The sequence below is a fragment of the Vicugna pacos genome, chromosome 3, assembly GCF_048564905.1.
Source record: "Vicugna pacos chromosome 3, VicPac4, whole genome shotgun sequence".
Taxonomy (NCBI): domain Eukaryota; kingdom Metazoa; phylum Chordata; class Mammalia; order Artiodactyla; family Camelidae; genus Vicugna; species Vicugna pacos.
In genome coordinates, this window is record NC_132989.1 from 16,410,225 (window position 1) to 16,427,718 (window position 17,494).

A 17,494-nucleotide genomic window follows, 5' to 3' on the forward strand; every position below is an offset into this window, starting at 1 on the left:
TGTAAGGTAGTATCTCATTATGGTTTTGATTTGATGAGAAGGGTGGGTCTTTTAATTTTTTTCTTAAAAGTTTTATTGAGGTAAAATTGACCTGTAATAAACCACACACATTGATAGTGTGCAGTTTGACAATTTGATATTTGTGTCCACCCGTAAAAACCAAACATCAAGATAATAAACATATCCTCCACCATCCCCAAAGCTTCTACCACTGATACGGTTTCTGTGGCTGTAAGTTAGTTTGTAATTTTTTGATTGATATAAGTGGAATCATATGGGATGCACTTTTCTTTTCACAGGCTTCTTTCACATACAGTAATTTTTAGATCCATCCCTTTGATTGGCAAATATTCATTTTTGTATGACTTATTTACCATCCATATATATATGCTTTGATGTGTCTATTCAAATATTTTGCACATTTATATTTGGTTGTTAGTTTTCTTCTTATTAAGTTTTGGGAATGTTATCTGTGCTAAATTCCATTCTTTCATTCGATATGGTCTTTGTATATACTTTCTCTAATTTGTCTTCTCTTTCTCATGAGTGTTTTTGGAAAAAAATTTTAATTTGATGAAGTCCATGTTACAAATAGTTATTTTATGGATAATGCTTTTGGTGTCATATCTAAGACTTTTGGCTAATCTAAGGTCACAAAATATCTTCTAAAATTTTCTAGTTTTAGATCTTAGTTCTAGGATCCATTTTGAATTAACATTTGAATATGGTGTAAGCTACAGATTGAAATTCATTGTTTTTGCTTATCTACATTGAATCATTTATTGTTGATCCATCTGGACCTGGAAATAAATATTTATTGAAAAAAATTTTAAATAGATAGGACTATTCATGTCATTTGTTTCTTCTTGAGTGGTTTGATAATTTGTGACTTTCAGAACATGATCTGTTTCATCTAGACCCTTAAATTCATGTGGATGGATTCCATTAATCATATTCTCTTATTATACAACCAGTATCTGTGAATATCCTCTACTATTTCTGATATTGGTTATTTTTACTCTACATCCCCACTTTTTGGGCAACCATTTTAAAAGAAATGACTTTTGGTTTCATTGATTTTAGCTATTGTTTTTATCCTTTCAGTTTCACTGATTTTTGGTATTACCTTCATTCTTCTTGCTTTAGATTGTATTTACTTTTTGTTTCCTTTTTATTTAAATGGGAAACTTAGACTGCTGATTGATATATTTCTTTACTTACACCATTAAATGCTATGCATGTCCCTCTAAGCAGTACTTTGGTGCAACCCATAAATTTTGATAGGATGTTTTCATATTTCATTCCACTAAAAATTGCTTGAGTCTTCCTCAGTAACCCATGAGTTATTTAGAAACCATGTGTTGTTTAACTTTCAAAGAATTGTGGATTTTTTGAGATATTTTTCAATTGTAGACTTCTAATTTAATTTTTTCTTGGTCAGAGAACATACATTGTGTGATTTCTTTTAAATTTTTTAAGATTAGTTTTATGTCCCATGGTATGGTCTATCTTGGTATATATGTGTAACTGAAAAAAAAATATGTAATCTGCTATTGTTGGGTGAAGTGCTCTATAAATGTCAACTAGGATGATTTATCTGGTGGTGGTGTTCAGATCTTCTGCCCACTTGTTCTATCAATTACTCAGGGAAGTGTTAACATCTCCAGTTATATTTGTTAATTTAAAAAATTCTTAGAGTTCTATTGATTTTTGCTTAACATATTTTGATGATCTGTTATTAGATTAATATACATCTAGGATTGTTATTAGGTAAAAATGCATCTGTAATTGCCCCCTTTATCATTATGTAATGTTCCTGTTTATCCCTGGTAATACTTCTTGTTCTGAAGTCTGCTTTGTCTGCCATGTGGTTCTTTTAACTGTCAATAAGATTAGGGAAGGGAGAAGTAAACCAAAAGAATTACCCACTTTTCTAGAATGTAGATGAAAAGCTCAGGGCACAGGACAGCCTTTCCAGCTAGCTAGAAATTATGTTGAAATTGAGTTAATATTATTTATGGCAGAGAGGCTGAATAGAAAAGAACAGATACTCCCAGGTGACAGTACCACTGAGCTTCATGTTACCAGGAGGTACCAACTGCAGCTCTGTGAGTAAGGCTGTTTTGAAACTTCCACCCACAGCAGCACTCCAGCTGACCCCATGTGAAGCAGAATTAGTCAACCCCCCATATTGTGAAAATAACAAATTGTTATAATTGCTTTAAGCCACTCAGTTTTGGAGTATTTGCTGTTTAGCAGTAGATCACCAAAGCACGATGGCAGAGTGAAATCAGACCATAGAATTGCCTTCTTCTAAATTTAAACAAAATGAAAAGAGTGTCAAAGTTTTTTGTCAGTATCAAAAAAATACATAGGGTCCAGGTTGTAAAGTACATTGCAAAATTTGAAAATAGGGGGGAAAAATCTGATATGTCAAAACTTAACTTCTAACCTGAAATTTACCCTCAGATGGAAATAATGAGATTACAAAACTCTGAAAGTTTTTCACAAGTAAGACTATTTGAAGACTAGGAAGAGGGCATTTTTATTGTTTTCCTCTTCTGATAGCTTGGAGACTTAAAGAATGAAAAGAGACACCATGAAATGAAAGTTGAAAGAAGTGAATTCAGAAGTTAGATCTAGTCCTCTTTGATGGAAACTTAGACTCCCAAGTTCCAGACCAAAATGGGGGAATAAATGAATCACTAAGCTATATTTTCCGTGTGCTTAAGATATATTACTGTTCATGACAATTTAAAAGGAGAGAAAGCAGAGACAGCCAGATTCTTCTGACAAAGGATATATTCTGTCTAGCTGAGCTCTCCTTATTTAATCTCAAACTTCACAGCACCTATTTCTGGTATGAGCCACTTGTTGGATATGTGTTGGAAACATTTTCTCCTAATTGGTGGCTTACTTTTTACTCTACTAATGGTGTATTTTGATGAACTGATGTTCTTAATTTTAATATTTCACGGTTCACCATAGTTTGACTTAGGCTTGGTGGAATTTTTTGCCAATTTGAGCAATATTTTCATACACTAAGTTAATGAAGATATATTTCCTTTCAAAAGATTTTTGAATTATTTTTAATATCAATTTAAATTAAAGATGAGTCAATATTCATATTCTCCCATGTGCATATCCCATGTGTACATGGAAGGATATTCTCTTTCATGATTTTGCGGTGTCTTTTGTCATTAATCACATAGATTGTATACGTGTGGGTCTGTTTCTGGACTCTAAATTTCATCTCAGTGGTCTCTTGGTCTATCTTTGCATCAGTATATTTTTTAAAATTGTTATTCCTTGACAGTAAGTCTTGTTACCTGGTAGTGTAAGCCCTCCATCTTCATTTTTCCTCAGGATTATGTTGTCTACTCTTTATTCCTATTACATTTCATGCAGATTTGAAAATCACATTGTTATTCTCTCAAAAAAAGATTACCTGTTTTGAGTAATATTATATTGAATCTATAAAACAGAGGTGAATGTGCCTCATCAAACAGTATTGAATTGTTTGATGAATGAGTATGTACTTCCATTTTATTTAGAGTTTTTTTTTAAAAAAATCTTTGATTAATGTCTTATAATATTCAGGATAGAGATCATACACACCTTTTTTAGAGTTGTTTTTCCTTATACATTTGCTATTTTTGATATTATGGGAAATACCTTTTTAATGTTTTATTTTCTATTATCCACACATCTAGAATATAATTTCTTCTTCTGCATATTGACCTTGTTTTCAGCAAAGTGTCATTTCAAAAGTAGCACGTATAGTGTGATCCTGTTTTTATGATATTATTTCCATTGCACTCGATCTATACACTTAGTCACTAGGAGACAGAGAAAGAGGAAGAGTTCAGGAAAGATGTTCATCTAAGATTAACTACAGTAAGTCCTAGTTGTAATAGTTTGCCTAATATTATTCTTTTAATTATAATTTGCTTGTCTGTGGTTTTTAAGTTCTTCTTGAAGAGTATATATTACTATTCTAGAGGAAAATAATATTAAAAATTTTAAATTTAAATTGAAGAAAATTATCTACAGCGTAGGTTGTTTTATTTTTTGCAAGATAGTTTAGATAACAGTGAGCCTGCTGCTAATGCTGGCTGCCTACACAGACCCACACTCCAAGTAATTCCTAATTTTTGTTTGGAAAATGTATAGTTAACAGTTTGGGTCTTGGAGTTGATTAACTTTCTTTGGGTATAAAGGATCTAATCAAGAGAAAAAGAAAGGACTTCATAGAATTATAAGAGTAACGTTTAGTTCATTAGAAAGAAACATTTCTCAAGTCTCTCGTCCAATGTGAAACCTAAATAAGAGCTCAGCATGGACTGGGTTGGGAGATCTCACCTTCCTGGGAAGAAGGAAAATAGAAAATAACATCAGAAATTGCTGCCAGCTCTCTTCATCTCAAGCTCTCCCCCTTACTTGGGTTCAGACATGGGCATTTGTAAGCAGGCAAAGAAGGACAGCCCTCTTGCTTCTACCTAGGATTTTGCCCCCTTTGTTACTCATCTGGGCATCCCTATTTAAACTTTTTGGAGCTTTACCTCTCCTCAAAATCAAGTATATGCTATTATTATCACCACTCTAAGTGTTGAGAAATATGTAGCTCACAGAGCATTAGCAGCTTGCCCCAAATCGCATCATCGGTATGCAGTGAGTTGGCCATAGAGCTAGTCAGTTACTGGTTTAAACGGCAGCACTTTACTGCCACCTTGTGGGGAAATAGGGTTTGTTAAAAGTCCTTCAAGAGCTATTACGGGTGAAGTTGGGCTTGAGAGTGCCTGTAGCAGATGACACACTAAAATGTTTGTTATCATAACACACACAAGAGAGTTCTTTTTAAAACAGCTCATATTTAAATCGTTACAGAATGGAGGCAGAATGATGGCTGGGAGGAGAGAATGGAGGCTGAAGTAATAGTTAATAAGACTATAAAAATAACCCGCTGAAACGCGATGAAGACTTGGATTAAGCACATGCTTATGGGTTTAATTTATACTTGAAATAAGAAATATATAGAAATGATACATTGAAATTGAGTTTGAGTGAGAAAGGGCTCAAGAGTAGTGACTAACTTTCATTAACTCAAAACACATGGAGGAGCCCATTCAGAAAGAAAGAAAATAGAACTCATTATTATTTTTTTTTGGTAGGGAGAGGTAATTAGATTTATTTATTTTTAGAGAAGACTCTGGGGAGTGAACCCAGGACCTTGTGCATGGTAAGCATGTGCTCTTCTGCTTGTGCTATACCCTCCCCCATAAAACAGAACTCATATTGGACAGACTGATTTTTAAAATTCCGTGAGCCAATTAAATTAATATGTTTGGTATCTGATACTAAAAAGATGGATACAGTCCCATGATGTGAATTTGTGAGTTGTAGGTAGAGGGGTAATAGAGTAGTTACAGTTATGAGTATGATGATCAAGCAGAGGAAGTGGGATGGGTAGAGAGAAGGTGGCTGTGACAAAGCCCTGGGACTGAGCAATAATTAGAGGGTAAAAAACAGAGGGAAATACATACATGGATTTCAAAATTCAAAATATCTACCAGAGAGGGAGAGCAAGAGAGAGAAAGCAGAGGCAGGGGATGGCAGAACCAGGAATGCTAAGGGGGCAGCTCCTTTCTTGGCAGTGGGAGGATATGTGTGCAAATGAGCAGCTTTTAGGGGTTGCACTGAAGAAGGAAGTCTTGCACATGACCTCCCTTCCTTTTTCGAAAATGTCTACTATCAAATGACAGGAAAAAAACATTATTATGAAAGTTCTTTTCACTATTGTGTATAGCAAATTTAAGTAAATGTGTTATTCCCCCCTAGAAAAAAATTGTTACAGAGCACAATCTTATCCTTTGCAATTCTTAGAAAAAGTAAGATAATGGCATTGTACTCTAGTCTAGACTTCAGAAGGTATCAGAGATAAGCATGGGCACGATGACATGATAAAGATAAAGCTGACTTCTACTTTCAGATAATACGGAGTAAGAGAAACTAGATATACTTCCTAGCTGAAAAGACGAAAAATCAGACAAAGTAAAGAATGACATGACATCAGGCAATGAAGGGTGCTGATTCCGGAGAGATGAGAAACAAATATGGTGAGCTCTGTGATTGGCTTTGGTTTCTGCCTTGGAAGAGATTCTAGAAATAGGAAAGAGGAATCCAGATGGAGCAAGTGGATGCCCTGAATTGACTTAGAGCTGAGGGGAAAGGGACCAAGGTGACTACAGTTTGCAGGACCACAGCATTGCAGAGCATTGGAGAGCTCAGCAGATTACTGATTAGTGCTTGTGTGTGAGGAAACTGCCCAAGGTAAGAAAGAACCTCAGAGAGGATTAGAGACAACAGAGCCCAGCTCTTATGTAGAGCTGGTCATGGTGCTTGTTCCTATTAGCCAGACTAGAAAACGTTATCACCCCTGGTGCGCTGAGTAGAGTATTCAAAAGACTCTTGCTTCAGGGAATGAGGATAATTAGCCCACTTAGTGAATACTGTACTGATCCCACCTGACTCTTACAAGCAAAGTTCCAGAGGATCCGATTGTTTCCAAGTAATTGTGCTATAACTCAGAAGAAAGCTGAAGAGTAATTCTAGAAATACAAAAATATTTAGAACCAAACAAGGTAAAATTCATAAAAATATAATCTATAATGAGAAGAGAAGCATCCAACCTAAAATGGACACAGATATTTTAATTAGCAGATAAAGTCATAAAGTTAGTTATCGTAACTATATTCTAGATGTTTAAAAAGTTAGAAATATGGACGATATAAATCAAACTTGTAGAGATGAAAATTAAAATGTTTGATATGAAAAATCTACTGAATGGTATTAATGGCAGTGATTACTGCAGAAAAAAAGATTTGTGAACATGAAGTCAAAGCAGTGGTGTTGGAAAACAAACTTCCTCGGAGGTTTGCCTGCTCCTGTGTGGCCCATCACTCAGAGTGATGGAACCAGGCCTGCTGTAGAGTAGAGAATATCTCATTGTCCCCAGAGCTATTTGCTTTTCATATTCTAACAATGACAGACCAAAGGTGACTGTTTCCTTTCTATTGGAGCCACGTGTCTTCTCTCTAATGATCATGGTAGTTAATCTCAAAGAGCCAACAGAACGTATAAACAATCTGACCATAGTCTTACAGTCTATTCAGAGGCAAAAGAGATACTCTTTGCCAATTGGGAGCAAACTGCTGAGGGAGAGAGAGCATGTTAGTGTATATTAGTCTTCTTTCCGTATAAAATGAGTGTGTGAATATATATTTATATATATTTCATATAATGTGTGTGTGTATATATATATATGAAAGAGAGAGAATATAACCCAAAGAAAAACATGTCCCTATATGTTTCAGAGGTTAAAATGTGTCAAAAGAACTTAAGAAAAAGACTAGTGACCAATGGGACATTCATGGATACCACTGATATAGACCTCCTTCTATAGAGAAAAGTGGGGCTGGTGAAAATATGGGGCCCTGCTGATCTAAGCCAGACATGCATAAATGCCTCTGCTTCAAGACTGAGTATAAAAGTGAGGTTGTTTAATGAGGAATTGTGGAAAGTGAGCAATAGGAATGGCCAGGAAGAGCACAAAGCTCCATAATTCCTATTAATTGATGTTTTAAAAAAAATTCCAGAGGAATAAGGCAGAAATTTCTGTTGTGTTCCTTGGAAGACAACCTGGAGCCTTTATATAGATTGCTCCACAGTTTACTGTCCCAGTGACCTGATTAAGCCCCATGTTTGTCTTTGAGCTTTCGTTCAAATGTTCATTTTGTTCTGCTTCCAAGACTTGAGACACAGATTTGAGACCCACGTTAAGTGAGACTTGCAGAAAAGTTTATTTATTAGGGAGAATATGGAAGGCAGTGAATCAGTGAGGGGAGAGGTAAAGAAGGACTCTTGGGCTGTCTGATACAAGCTCAGCAGGGCAGCTCTCTGTCACTGAGAACAATGCAAGGAGGGGTGAGTTGCAGAGAAGGATTTTCTTGATGGAAAGAAGCGAAGGCTCTTCTTTTACATCTGAATCCACTCAGCTAACATTTTCCATCACGTAGAAACCTAATTTTCCCCTGAGATTTCCTAAAGGAAGAATTGGAGTAAATACTTCATTAATAGAATGTCAGAGCTCCAGAAATACTTTTAAAATTATCTTACCACCCTTACTTTATATTTGAGGAAGTAAGAGCACGAGGGGAACTGACTGCAGATATAAGCCAGGGTACTAGCTTTTCTACCCTGTCCTCCTTCTGTGATTCTAAGATGCCACTGAGGATCCTATGACCCCTACTACAGTCTCTTTGAAAATAAGTTATTTAATGAGACCTGAGCTTGTGATAGGTGAGGCTTATCAATCTTCATCATGTTATGTCAGCACTCTGACACTTTGGCTGAATTCCTCACTAGCGGGGACAGCTTGGGGTTTACACATTCCTGTCATTGCTCTTTGTAAAAAATTACAAAATGCTCGTCGGGTAGAGGGGCTCCTGTCTGATGCCATAGGGAGAGATTTTTCTCCTTGGGAACTGCAGGGATCTCGGGTCAACCCTGCAGCCACAGTTTTGTGAAAGCTGAGGGTCTAATCACTGATAATCATGTCACCTCAATCCCCAAACTAAACACTGACTCTTAGCTAAAGGACCCACACTTTGTAGTCACCTCATCCTAGCTCAGAGTTTCAGACACATAAGAGGTTAAAGATGCCTGAGAGAAGGCAAAACTTCAGTTTGTCTTAAAATCAAAGAATTTCAAGGACTCAAGGGGTATTTGAAGCCTCAGGTAAAACATCCTCAGTTGGCACACGGGAATGTGAGGACTGAGAGAGAAGAAAGGGCCCGACAGAGAGCACTGAGTACAGCAAGCCTGCTTTCTCCTCCAGTGGCCTTTGTGTTATTACGTGTTCTCCTGAGTGCGGGCTGATTGTTATCTGAGTGAGCTGGAGCCAATTCCTGGCTTCAAGGCTGATATACTTGGTAGAAAAGATAGATGGTAATTGCCATGGACTAAGCTTTTTCGTATTTCTCTTCTTTTCCCCCAACAGTACTCACAAGCTCTCAACACACAGGATGCAAGGGTTTTCATAGGTTACAAAATTGGTGCCACAGATGGGTTGATACACGCCAGGGCAGGGGTTCGCTGTTCCTCTGAACCAACTCAAGTCTACTTTCTTATATGGACATTTCACCTGAAATTGAGTTGCAAAGAGTGATCCGATTAGAATCACACTCACAGATGCCTCCGGACTGTATTAGGAAAATCTAAATGTGGGATCATATCCCAGTCTGACAAAAGCTCTCTAGCTCCCCCTCCACAAAGCAAGGGAACCAGAGCCTACGTGAGTCCCATCTGCTCACAGCGTGATGCCCTCGGTGTCAGGACCTCCTGACGGGAGTAGAGAAAGGAGGCCTGCTGTGCTGTCGTGGGAAAAGGAAGAGTGCGTAAACAGGATGGATTCGGGGAATGTGGCTTCTTTCTCTCTCAATTTCCTTCATTCCCAGACTGTTAGACTTGGGGTTAGTCTTAGAGATTTTCTGTGGCTACTCAGCTAAGGAAACTGAAACCCCAGAATTGGAAAAGCTTCACTGAAATCTGTGTGCCTTAACTTAAAATATTTGTCACATCTTATCTACTCAGAGAGCCTCCAGGCTCTTACCTTGAAGTTGTGAAATGTAAGAGCATTTAGAATGACACCCTGATTTTGTAGAGAAAACTGAAAACAAAGGAGAGGGGCTGTCTCAGCAGGGGCTGGAACCCACGTCTGCTTGCTGTGCTGGGACCAGGGATGGCTCGGAAGCAGTGACTCTGGGATGACTGAGCTTGAGGACGGCCGTCTCAGGGGCTCTATGAGTAGTACCATAAGGTGGATAAAGTACCTCTGACAGAAGGTGGGAAAGAGTTTGGGCTGAGTATTTAGAGAAAGAGAGATCATATCTGAGCTGAGAAACTCTTCTTTCTTCCCTTATCCGACAACACCACCATTTATTTGCCTCCTGTCCATCTGTCACCCAGCAAATCCCTCCTTCCTCTGTTCCTTTATGGCCGCTGTTTTCTATAATCATCAGCTGAATCATTTTATTCATGTAATTCAGCTCCTTCAAATGCATTTTACTGCACATAAAAAAAATTGCTCTTAGTTTGGGCAAAAGGCCCTATGTGGTCTGTACCCTACCAATTTTTACAACCTTGCCTTTACCACCTTGCTCTTTGCATTTTATAGTTTTTTTCCCCCTTCAGATGCTCCATGCCTCCTCCATCTCAGGGTCTTCTGGTTTGTCATGACTACTCCCATCAAATGTTTTCTCTTTTTCCTGAACTTAGACTCAATACTGCCTTCAGATTATAACCTACTTTCCCAGAGGTACTTCTCAAAATACAACCCCAACTTTCCATTCTTCTTATACTTCTAATCAGTAGGTCATAAAGCATTTGTATAATTATTTGACTAATTCTATACCCTGAAGGATTATAAGTCCATGCGGATAAAGTCTGTGTCTGATCAGACCAGCCAGCACATGTATCGGCACTTAGTCATTGCCCTGTGAGTATCTGCAAAATGAATAAGATATAAAATAGTTCAAAGTAGATGAATGTTGAGTAATCAAGTAATAATAATATTAGGTAGTATCGTCTGTAAATACAGCTTTTTTTTCCCTCTTTAGAGTGAGATGTATATTCACCAGGTGGCTAGGATACACATTCATGTGCTGTGTCGCTGTAACGTCAGCTGCACCCTCTCTCCCCCCATCTCGGTGTTCCAATCACACAGGCCTTCAGTCAGTGACGCAAGTAGGTGAATGTTCCTCCCTGTTCGCCACCCGGATGGCTCCTTTTCACCCTTCACGTCTCACTTAGATGTTCCCATGCCCAAGAAGCCTTCACTGATCACACTGCTGACAGTAGTGTCTCTACTTTCAATCGATACTCTCTGCTGTACCAGCCTGCTTTTCTTTATAGAGTTTACCATAAATAAGGCGCTCTCTTCCTTTATTCTGGCTATTAAGCTTCATGAGAGAAGGGACTATGTTTTCCTCAACATTGTATCCTAGGGCACAGTATGGGCGATAAGTATTTCTTGGAAAAATAACTAAGAATGAGACTGAAGAGGAAAACCCCAGAGTATAAACCCCAGACAGATTCTACAGGTTCTTTTGCTGGAGCTGGAGCCTCTGACCAGATTCTACGCTCTGATCTGTGGGTGCCTTCAAGGCCCTCAAAACATCTTTCTCACCAGTCAACTCATGAATGTATTTTTTTAAGAAATAAAATTTACTAATGAGACAAAATCTTAAAATGCAAATACTCCTAAAGTGAAGTACAGTGATGCAGATCCACATCAAAAAACCAAAACAGTCTTTCATTCACCTTTTCCCTCATTTATCAAACATATAATTGACCTCACAATATATTCCGTGATCAGAGGGGTAGGTGAAAAGGAAAAAAGTGTCTTTTTCACTTTGCCCTCATACAAGTTATGAATAGAATTTGAGGCTCTCTTCAGAGATACCCTGTTCCTTGACATCCTCAAACTGTCTCTCATAGGATGTGTCTGCCATTAACAACTCATGTAGGCATTCTCTGCATGTCTCAGGGCAGTTAGGAGCATTCTTTGCACCAAACTGTCAGCCCCTTGAGAGCAGGAACCGTGTTATACCCATGTCTGTGGGCCTTTAAAAACCTGCCCTGCCCCTGGCAACTGTCAGTGTCCATAAACATTTTCTAGGCACTACTGAGGGTTCCCTGGTTTACCAATGACCAAATCTCAGCCTGGGTCCCAGTTAGGATTACGCTACTCTGGGCTTCTATACCTGCAGGGTGCCTGCCACATTCTTGTGAGTGCACCTTGATGAATATCACATATGACCTTCTCCCAGTAGGATTCTAAAATAGCAATTCCAAAGACAGCTGAGGTTGGAATCTCATTTCTGGGAAATCTAGAGAAAGATTACCTTAATAATTCCATTTGGTGGCCACCAGTGTTGAGGGCCTGAAACCATAACAAATGAAAATAGTTACAGAATCTATTATCTGGGAAATCATAGCTTAATCTGTTGGCAAAAGAAAAGAGTTCCAATATGCTAACAAGAAAGCTTGTAATAATTGAAAACATGGTTTCATTTATATATATATATTCATTCATTCATTTTTTCCAAATGTGGAATAACTCTTTTATTCCTGGTAGATAATCAGCAGAGAACTATCTAGACGCATCATTGTTTTCATAAATGTTGCCTGTCCTGTGTACCAAAAATTTTTTGACTAACAGTAATTAGCCTGGGCTTGAGAGGATTCAGAACCAGCAGCCAATGTATGAAAGAAATTAAGAAATGCTGGAACTTTCAAGAGATCTTTTAACCCAATCCCCATATTTTATGAAATGCCCAAGAATTCATGGCAGATATGGAAAAAAAACAAGTTCTTCAGTTCTTGAAGCTTGGTCTCTTTATAACTCCCTACATGACTTCTCTTAAAAAAGGATGCAAAAGATAGTAACCCACTCAGATATATGGCAAAGCATTTTTTTAAGTTCTGAATTTTTGAGGTGCACTAGAGTAGAGGCATATTGCCAGTCACTTTCACAAGTTACTCACTAAATCACCAAAGCCCACTCGTCCCCATGAGTCAGGTCTTATTATCTGCATTGACAGATGGAAAACTAAGGCCCCTGCCCATTGGCCCAGAACCCTCCCCCTGTTTTTTGATCACACTGCATTGTCTCTCTATATAAATGCAGATAAATACATAAAGTGATACACTTAAATAAATTAAAAAAATACATAGATAAGAATTTCAAAGCATTCTCTTTCAGATTATAATGTCAGAGCCCACTGATCAACCTTCCATGCCTACCAACAGCCACATTACTCACCAGATGATAACGCCGAATGTGTCAGGATAAAGAAAAAAAGTGAGCAGAGTGCTGGGAAGGATTTGGCCATTTTTCCTCCTTGCATGTCCTTAGAATGATGCTCTGAGCTATTGCTTCAGGCTGTTGCCTTCTGATCCAGTCACCAAAGAGGAGGTAATCAGGAGATTAGACCCCTTTTGAAGTGAATACCCATCTCTAGCCTGCCCCTTGTATCCTCCTTCCCTAAGAACAAATGCTCAGGAAAAGTTAAACCTTGGCTAGTCGTAAATAAAAGTGTAGATCTCAATGACAGATCTGTGACTACTTAGAAGATAGAAGAAAATCAGAGATTGCTCTTTGGGAATAATTGTATTATTTTAATATGGAGTTATTTTATTTTTTTCTCAAAAATTTTTTGTTTGAGGGGTTACAAGGGAAATGATGAGGCTGCTGGGGGCTTCTAGACCAGAGCTTCTCAATAGAGGAAGCAGGGCTGCATTTGGTCATGAAGCAGAGATTGCCTTTTGAGATTAAGACAAAGGTTTCTGTTACTCCAGGCATACTTGGCTGTGCTGAGAATCTTCTGACTTGGAAAGCTAGACTCTCTTGGAGCATTCAGAGAGAATGCAAGGGAGAGAAAAAAAAAACCCATGCCATCTCACAGGAGTTCCAAAGCTCTTTCATCCAGATGCAGAAAGGACAATGTCAGTCAGTGAATCCTTGTAGCAGCCTTTCTGACCCTAAAGAATGGTACATGGCAGTTCCAGGGCCTGACCAAGGACTACATCGAACCCTCCGTATCTTCCTAACCCTGCAGAAGTGACCTGGTCCTCCCTACGTCCGATAGCACTTCCCTCTGCTCTGTAGCGTATGTTGGTAGGTAATTTACATAACCTTTGCCAACATGTCACGGTGATAGGTGTTAATCGGAGACACTGAAATGTCTCCAGAGTACTCCGCTCTCTAGAGGGGCTGGGGGCTTTTGGCACAATGTCCAGAGCCGTCTACTCTGATTGCTCCTGAGACAGTCCTGGACTCCATGTTTTTGCTAAACACCCCCCCATCTCTTCCTGGCATCTCTGAATTCCTTCAGGGATGGAGCGTCACTCATGGAAGATCCAGCTGCACTAGAGCGTAGTGCCAAATGCCCACTCTCCCTACAACATGTACCCCCATTGACCCACCTCGGAAAGGAGGAGAGATGTAATGTCCTCCTTTGTGGCTGGTGCCTCTCCTTTAAGGAGCAGGTGGAAGGGCCTCAAGAGGGGATCGAGCATCTTCGTAGGAGAGAGAAGGCACTGATGCATTGTGTGCTGGGCTGAGCAGGCCCTGGGAGGCCGAATGTGCCGAACGTTTAGGATGAGTCAGAGTCAGACTCAGCAGGAGGTGCTGGGGAAGAGGGCATAGAGATGCGTGCAAGACTTGGGGGGTGGGAACGGGTCTCTGCCAGGGCAGCTGCGGACGCCAATCCAAAGAGGCAGCAGCAGAAGAAACATACCACAGTAGGAAAGAGCAATGATTAGTGCCTTCGGCCACATTGCACAATGTGGAAACAGCTGAGGAAGGGAGGAGGCTGCAATGACAGATGAGGTCCGGGGATGCCATTTACAGTGGGCTCAGCCTTGTCTTTGCAGCTTTGTAACAGGGAAAATATGTTATCATAGCTGGGTTTCCTCCTGATAGCTGAACTTCCTGCCTCTATCTTATGTTCTGTAAAAGACAATTCTTCTTCTATCAAGGAAATGCATGTTTACTCTAGAAAATTCGAAAAGCAGAAATGTTGTGGGAGAATAGGTTCTCACTTCGTGCAGGAAAGAATTCAAGAGCAACGCATGGGGAAGTGAAACCAAGTAGAGAGATGCACATTTCAGAGAGTGGGGGTCTAGCTCACTCAGAAAGGAGAATGGCTTAGGAGATACACACTCCATAGACAGGAGGTGGGCCATCTCAGAAAGGTGAGAGGGAGAGAAGTTGAGGAGTGTGGGGTGTTTAGTTTAAAGTAAAAGTAGATACACACTCCATAGACAGAGTGCAGACCATCTCAGAAGGCAAGAGAGAGAGCGACCACAGGGTATGGAATCGTTAGGTTTTATGGGCTCGGTAATTTCATATGCTAATAGGTAGGAGGATCATTCCAACTACTTTGGGGGAAGAGGTAAGGATTTCCATGAATCGGGCCCCTGCCCACTTTTCGACTTTTTATGGTCAGCCTAGAAACTGCCATGTTGCCTGCAGGTGTGCCATGAGGCTCGAGGACTACTAGAAGTCGAATCTTCTGCCATCTTGGTTCTAACCAGTTTGCTGTTATTCCTTCAGTGGTTGTGCCCTGCCCCCTTTCCTCCCACTTCAGAAATATTATGGAAAAAAAGACATGAAATCACAACCCAGTGATAACTGTTGAACATATGAATTATATTGTTCCAGTTTTTAAAAATATGTGTGTATATATATGCACACAGATGAACACATACATGTTCTTATTGTCATATTCAATCAAGTTTTTGTAGTATATGTTGTATTCTGCATTTTTCACTTAGAAATGTACTGTGAAATTTTCTTGATCTTTAAATAGTAATAGAACATGAATTTAGATGCCTAGGTCATATTTTGTCACATATATGGATTTTTATTATATTAATATTTTTTCCATAATTGCTCACTTAGGTTGATTTGGATTTTCATTATAATTAACAATGCTGGACTGAACACATTTTTATTTACCTCAGTTAATTTATCTCATTATTTCATTTCAAAAAATGCCTAAAAACAATTCTACTAGAAACTTCCAGAAAGGACTTAGGTCACATAGAATATGAAAGAATGGTTTTTATCCATATGGCTCTGTACTTGGGATACAACATGGAACAGTTTGAAAATACCCTGTCATCTTCTTGAGTAAATCATTCGTCCCCCAGTTCAGAGAGGTAGAGGCACTCGTTTTTTTATAAAGGATTTTGGACATAAAAGCAGAAGACCTAATTATAATATTTTGTCAACTTGAAAGGTAATTTATTCTCTGTGTACAGAATTTTCCTGTTTGCACAGTGGAGTAATCAAACCTTCCTTAGGAGGTTTAAGGTTTAAGCTTGGAAAACTGCTTGATCCAGGTTAGCCACTAGTGAAAAGCTATTTATTTTGGCCCTTTCTTTGCCTCAGCACTGATAAGGGCTTCATAGGCTCAGAGTCACAGAGTCATTGCATTGTGTGAATATTCAAAGACAATGATGAGAGTGAAATTGCTTCCCACCTGATAATAAATAATTTACATTTTTTTCAACTTTGCCTTGTCACTGGTGAAGTAAGGCGTCGCTGGTGAAGTGAGTTCCCGTAGGCCTTCTACTATCTGGGAGTCTGGTTTGTCAGGATTTGTCTAAGGCACTGGAAATACAGCAGTGAAGAAGACTGGCATTTTCCTTACCCTAATGGAGATGATGTTAGGAGAATACCAGTCAACAAGTAATTACTCAGGGCAGGAAGACCTGAGGAAGCAATTTTTAATATTTGAGTTTTCTGAATCTTGTGACATTTTGATAATTATCTTAGCCCCTGTGTTTCTCATCCATATCAATATGGAGAAATCAAATAATTAATTATACAAATCCAATATATCAACTAGGTAAAAGTGAAGCACAATATCCTAAGATAAAAGGAAGTGTGTATTATCACCATGAAGCTCTGTTTAATAGATGCAAAGGTATTTAATCCTAAAGCACACAGAGAAAAAAGTAAAACACAGGAAAGAAGACAGGCTAAAACTTTTTCAGCTTTCTCAAACGCCCCCAAATTCCAGTTGAACTAATACTGGGAGAGCAGAGTGGGTAAGACTAAGAGATCACATATTTCTCAAAGAACCCTTAGTCTGTGACTTCCCCACCATCTACCGTGCCCATGGTTTAATTCCAAAAGCTGCAACTTGGGGCTTTGTCCCTGGATGTCAGGTGCCTATTCCTAGCTATGAAATAATTTAATTTGTATGTTCCAGTGTCACCTCAAACTAATGTTTTCAAAACCATTTCCTCACTTTAGTCCAAAGCAGATTCTTTTCACCTTTCAGAGATGTCAGAATCCTTCACAGGATTTAACCTAAGGCTCCATGTTCTCTAGCAGAAAGGGAAGTCTCAACTCCACTGCCCAAACCACACAGCTTTCACAGTCGGCCTGTTCTGTACCCAGTTACTTCTCCAGCACACACTGAGCTGCCCTTCTTAAGGGTCCAAAAGCTGTTTCTCCATCACAGAAACACCTTCACACAAATGATCAGTCCCACCCTGGGCTGTATGGTGAAGTCTTGCCCTTCTCAGGGGTTTTGTGGCAGCCACAGGACAGCATTACCCAGACTTGCATATTCTCCTGGGGAAATTTGGTTAGACAAAAACGGAGTTTATGTAACTAAACTCACCTTTTCAATTTGTAGGTTCAAAAGGCAAAATTATGTACTTATTGCATAATTACATGTATTTTTTAAACATTATATATAATATACTCTACAACATATAAACTGTTGTTTTTGTTTGTAGTTAAGCAAATCATTTAATATAGGTTCAGCAGCCATCCTTCCAGTCATGAGCTGGGATGGTCATCATCCTAAATGTCTCCTATGAGTTACTGTCTGAATATTTGTATCCCCCACAA

General features: G+C 38.9%; 1 protein-coding gene and 1 long non-coding RNA gene across 3 annotated transcripts in view; one reads left to right on the plus strand and one right to left on the minus strand.

The window, feature by feature from the left end:
* Positions 1 to 17,494, plus strand: part of LOC140691554 (uncharacterized) — a 181,487-nt gene that overhangs the window by 107,265 nt on the left and 56,728 nt on the right. The window lies entirely within an intron of this gene.
* Positions 7,876 to 14,146, minus strand: SPINK14 (serine peptidase inhibitor Kazal type 14 (putative)). Its single transcript, XM_031671601.2, has 5 exons — positions 14,047 to 14,146; positions 12,884 to 13,013; positions 11,964 to 12,001; positions 9,066 to 9,202; positions 7,876 to 8,100 (listed from the first exon to the last, which is right to left on the minus strand). The coding sequence occupies exons 2-5, from the start codon at positions 12,966 to 12,968 to the stop codon at positions 8,055 to 8,057; spliced, it is 306 nt and encodes a 101-aa protein (XP_031527461.2). The 5' UTR covers positions 12,969 to 13,013; positions 14,047 to 14,146; the 3' UTR covers positions 7,876 to 8,054.

Coding starts and splice junctions, on each gene's coding strand:
- SPINK14 (XM_031671601.2), bottom strand. CDS start 12,968: ATGCAAGGAGGAAAAATGGCCAAATCCTTCCCAGCACTCTGCTCACTT. Junction 12,002..12,883: donor ACATTCGGCGTTATCATCTG/GTGAGTAATGTG, acceptor TTATGGTTTCAG/GCCCTCAACACTGGTGGCCA. Junction 9,203..11,963: donor CACCAAATGGAATTATTAAG/GTAATCTTTCTC, acceptor ACTCAATTTCAG/GTGAAATGTCCATATAAGAA.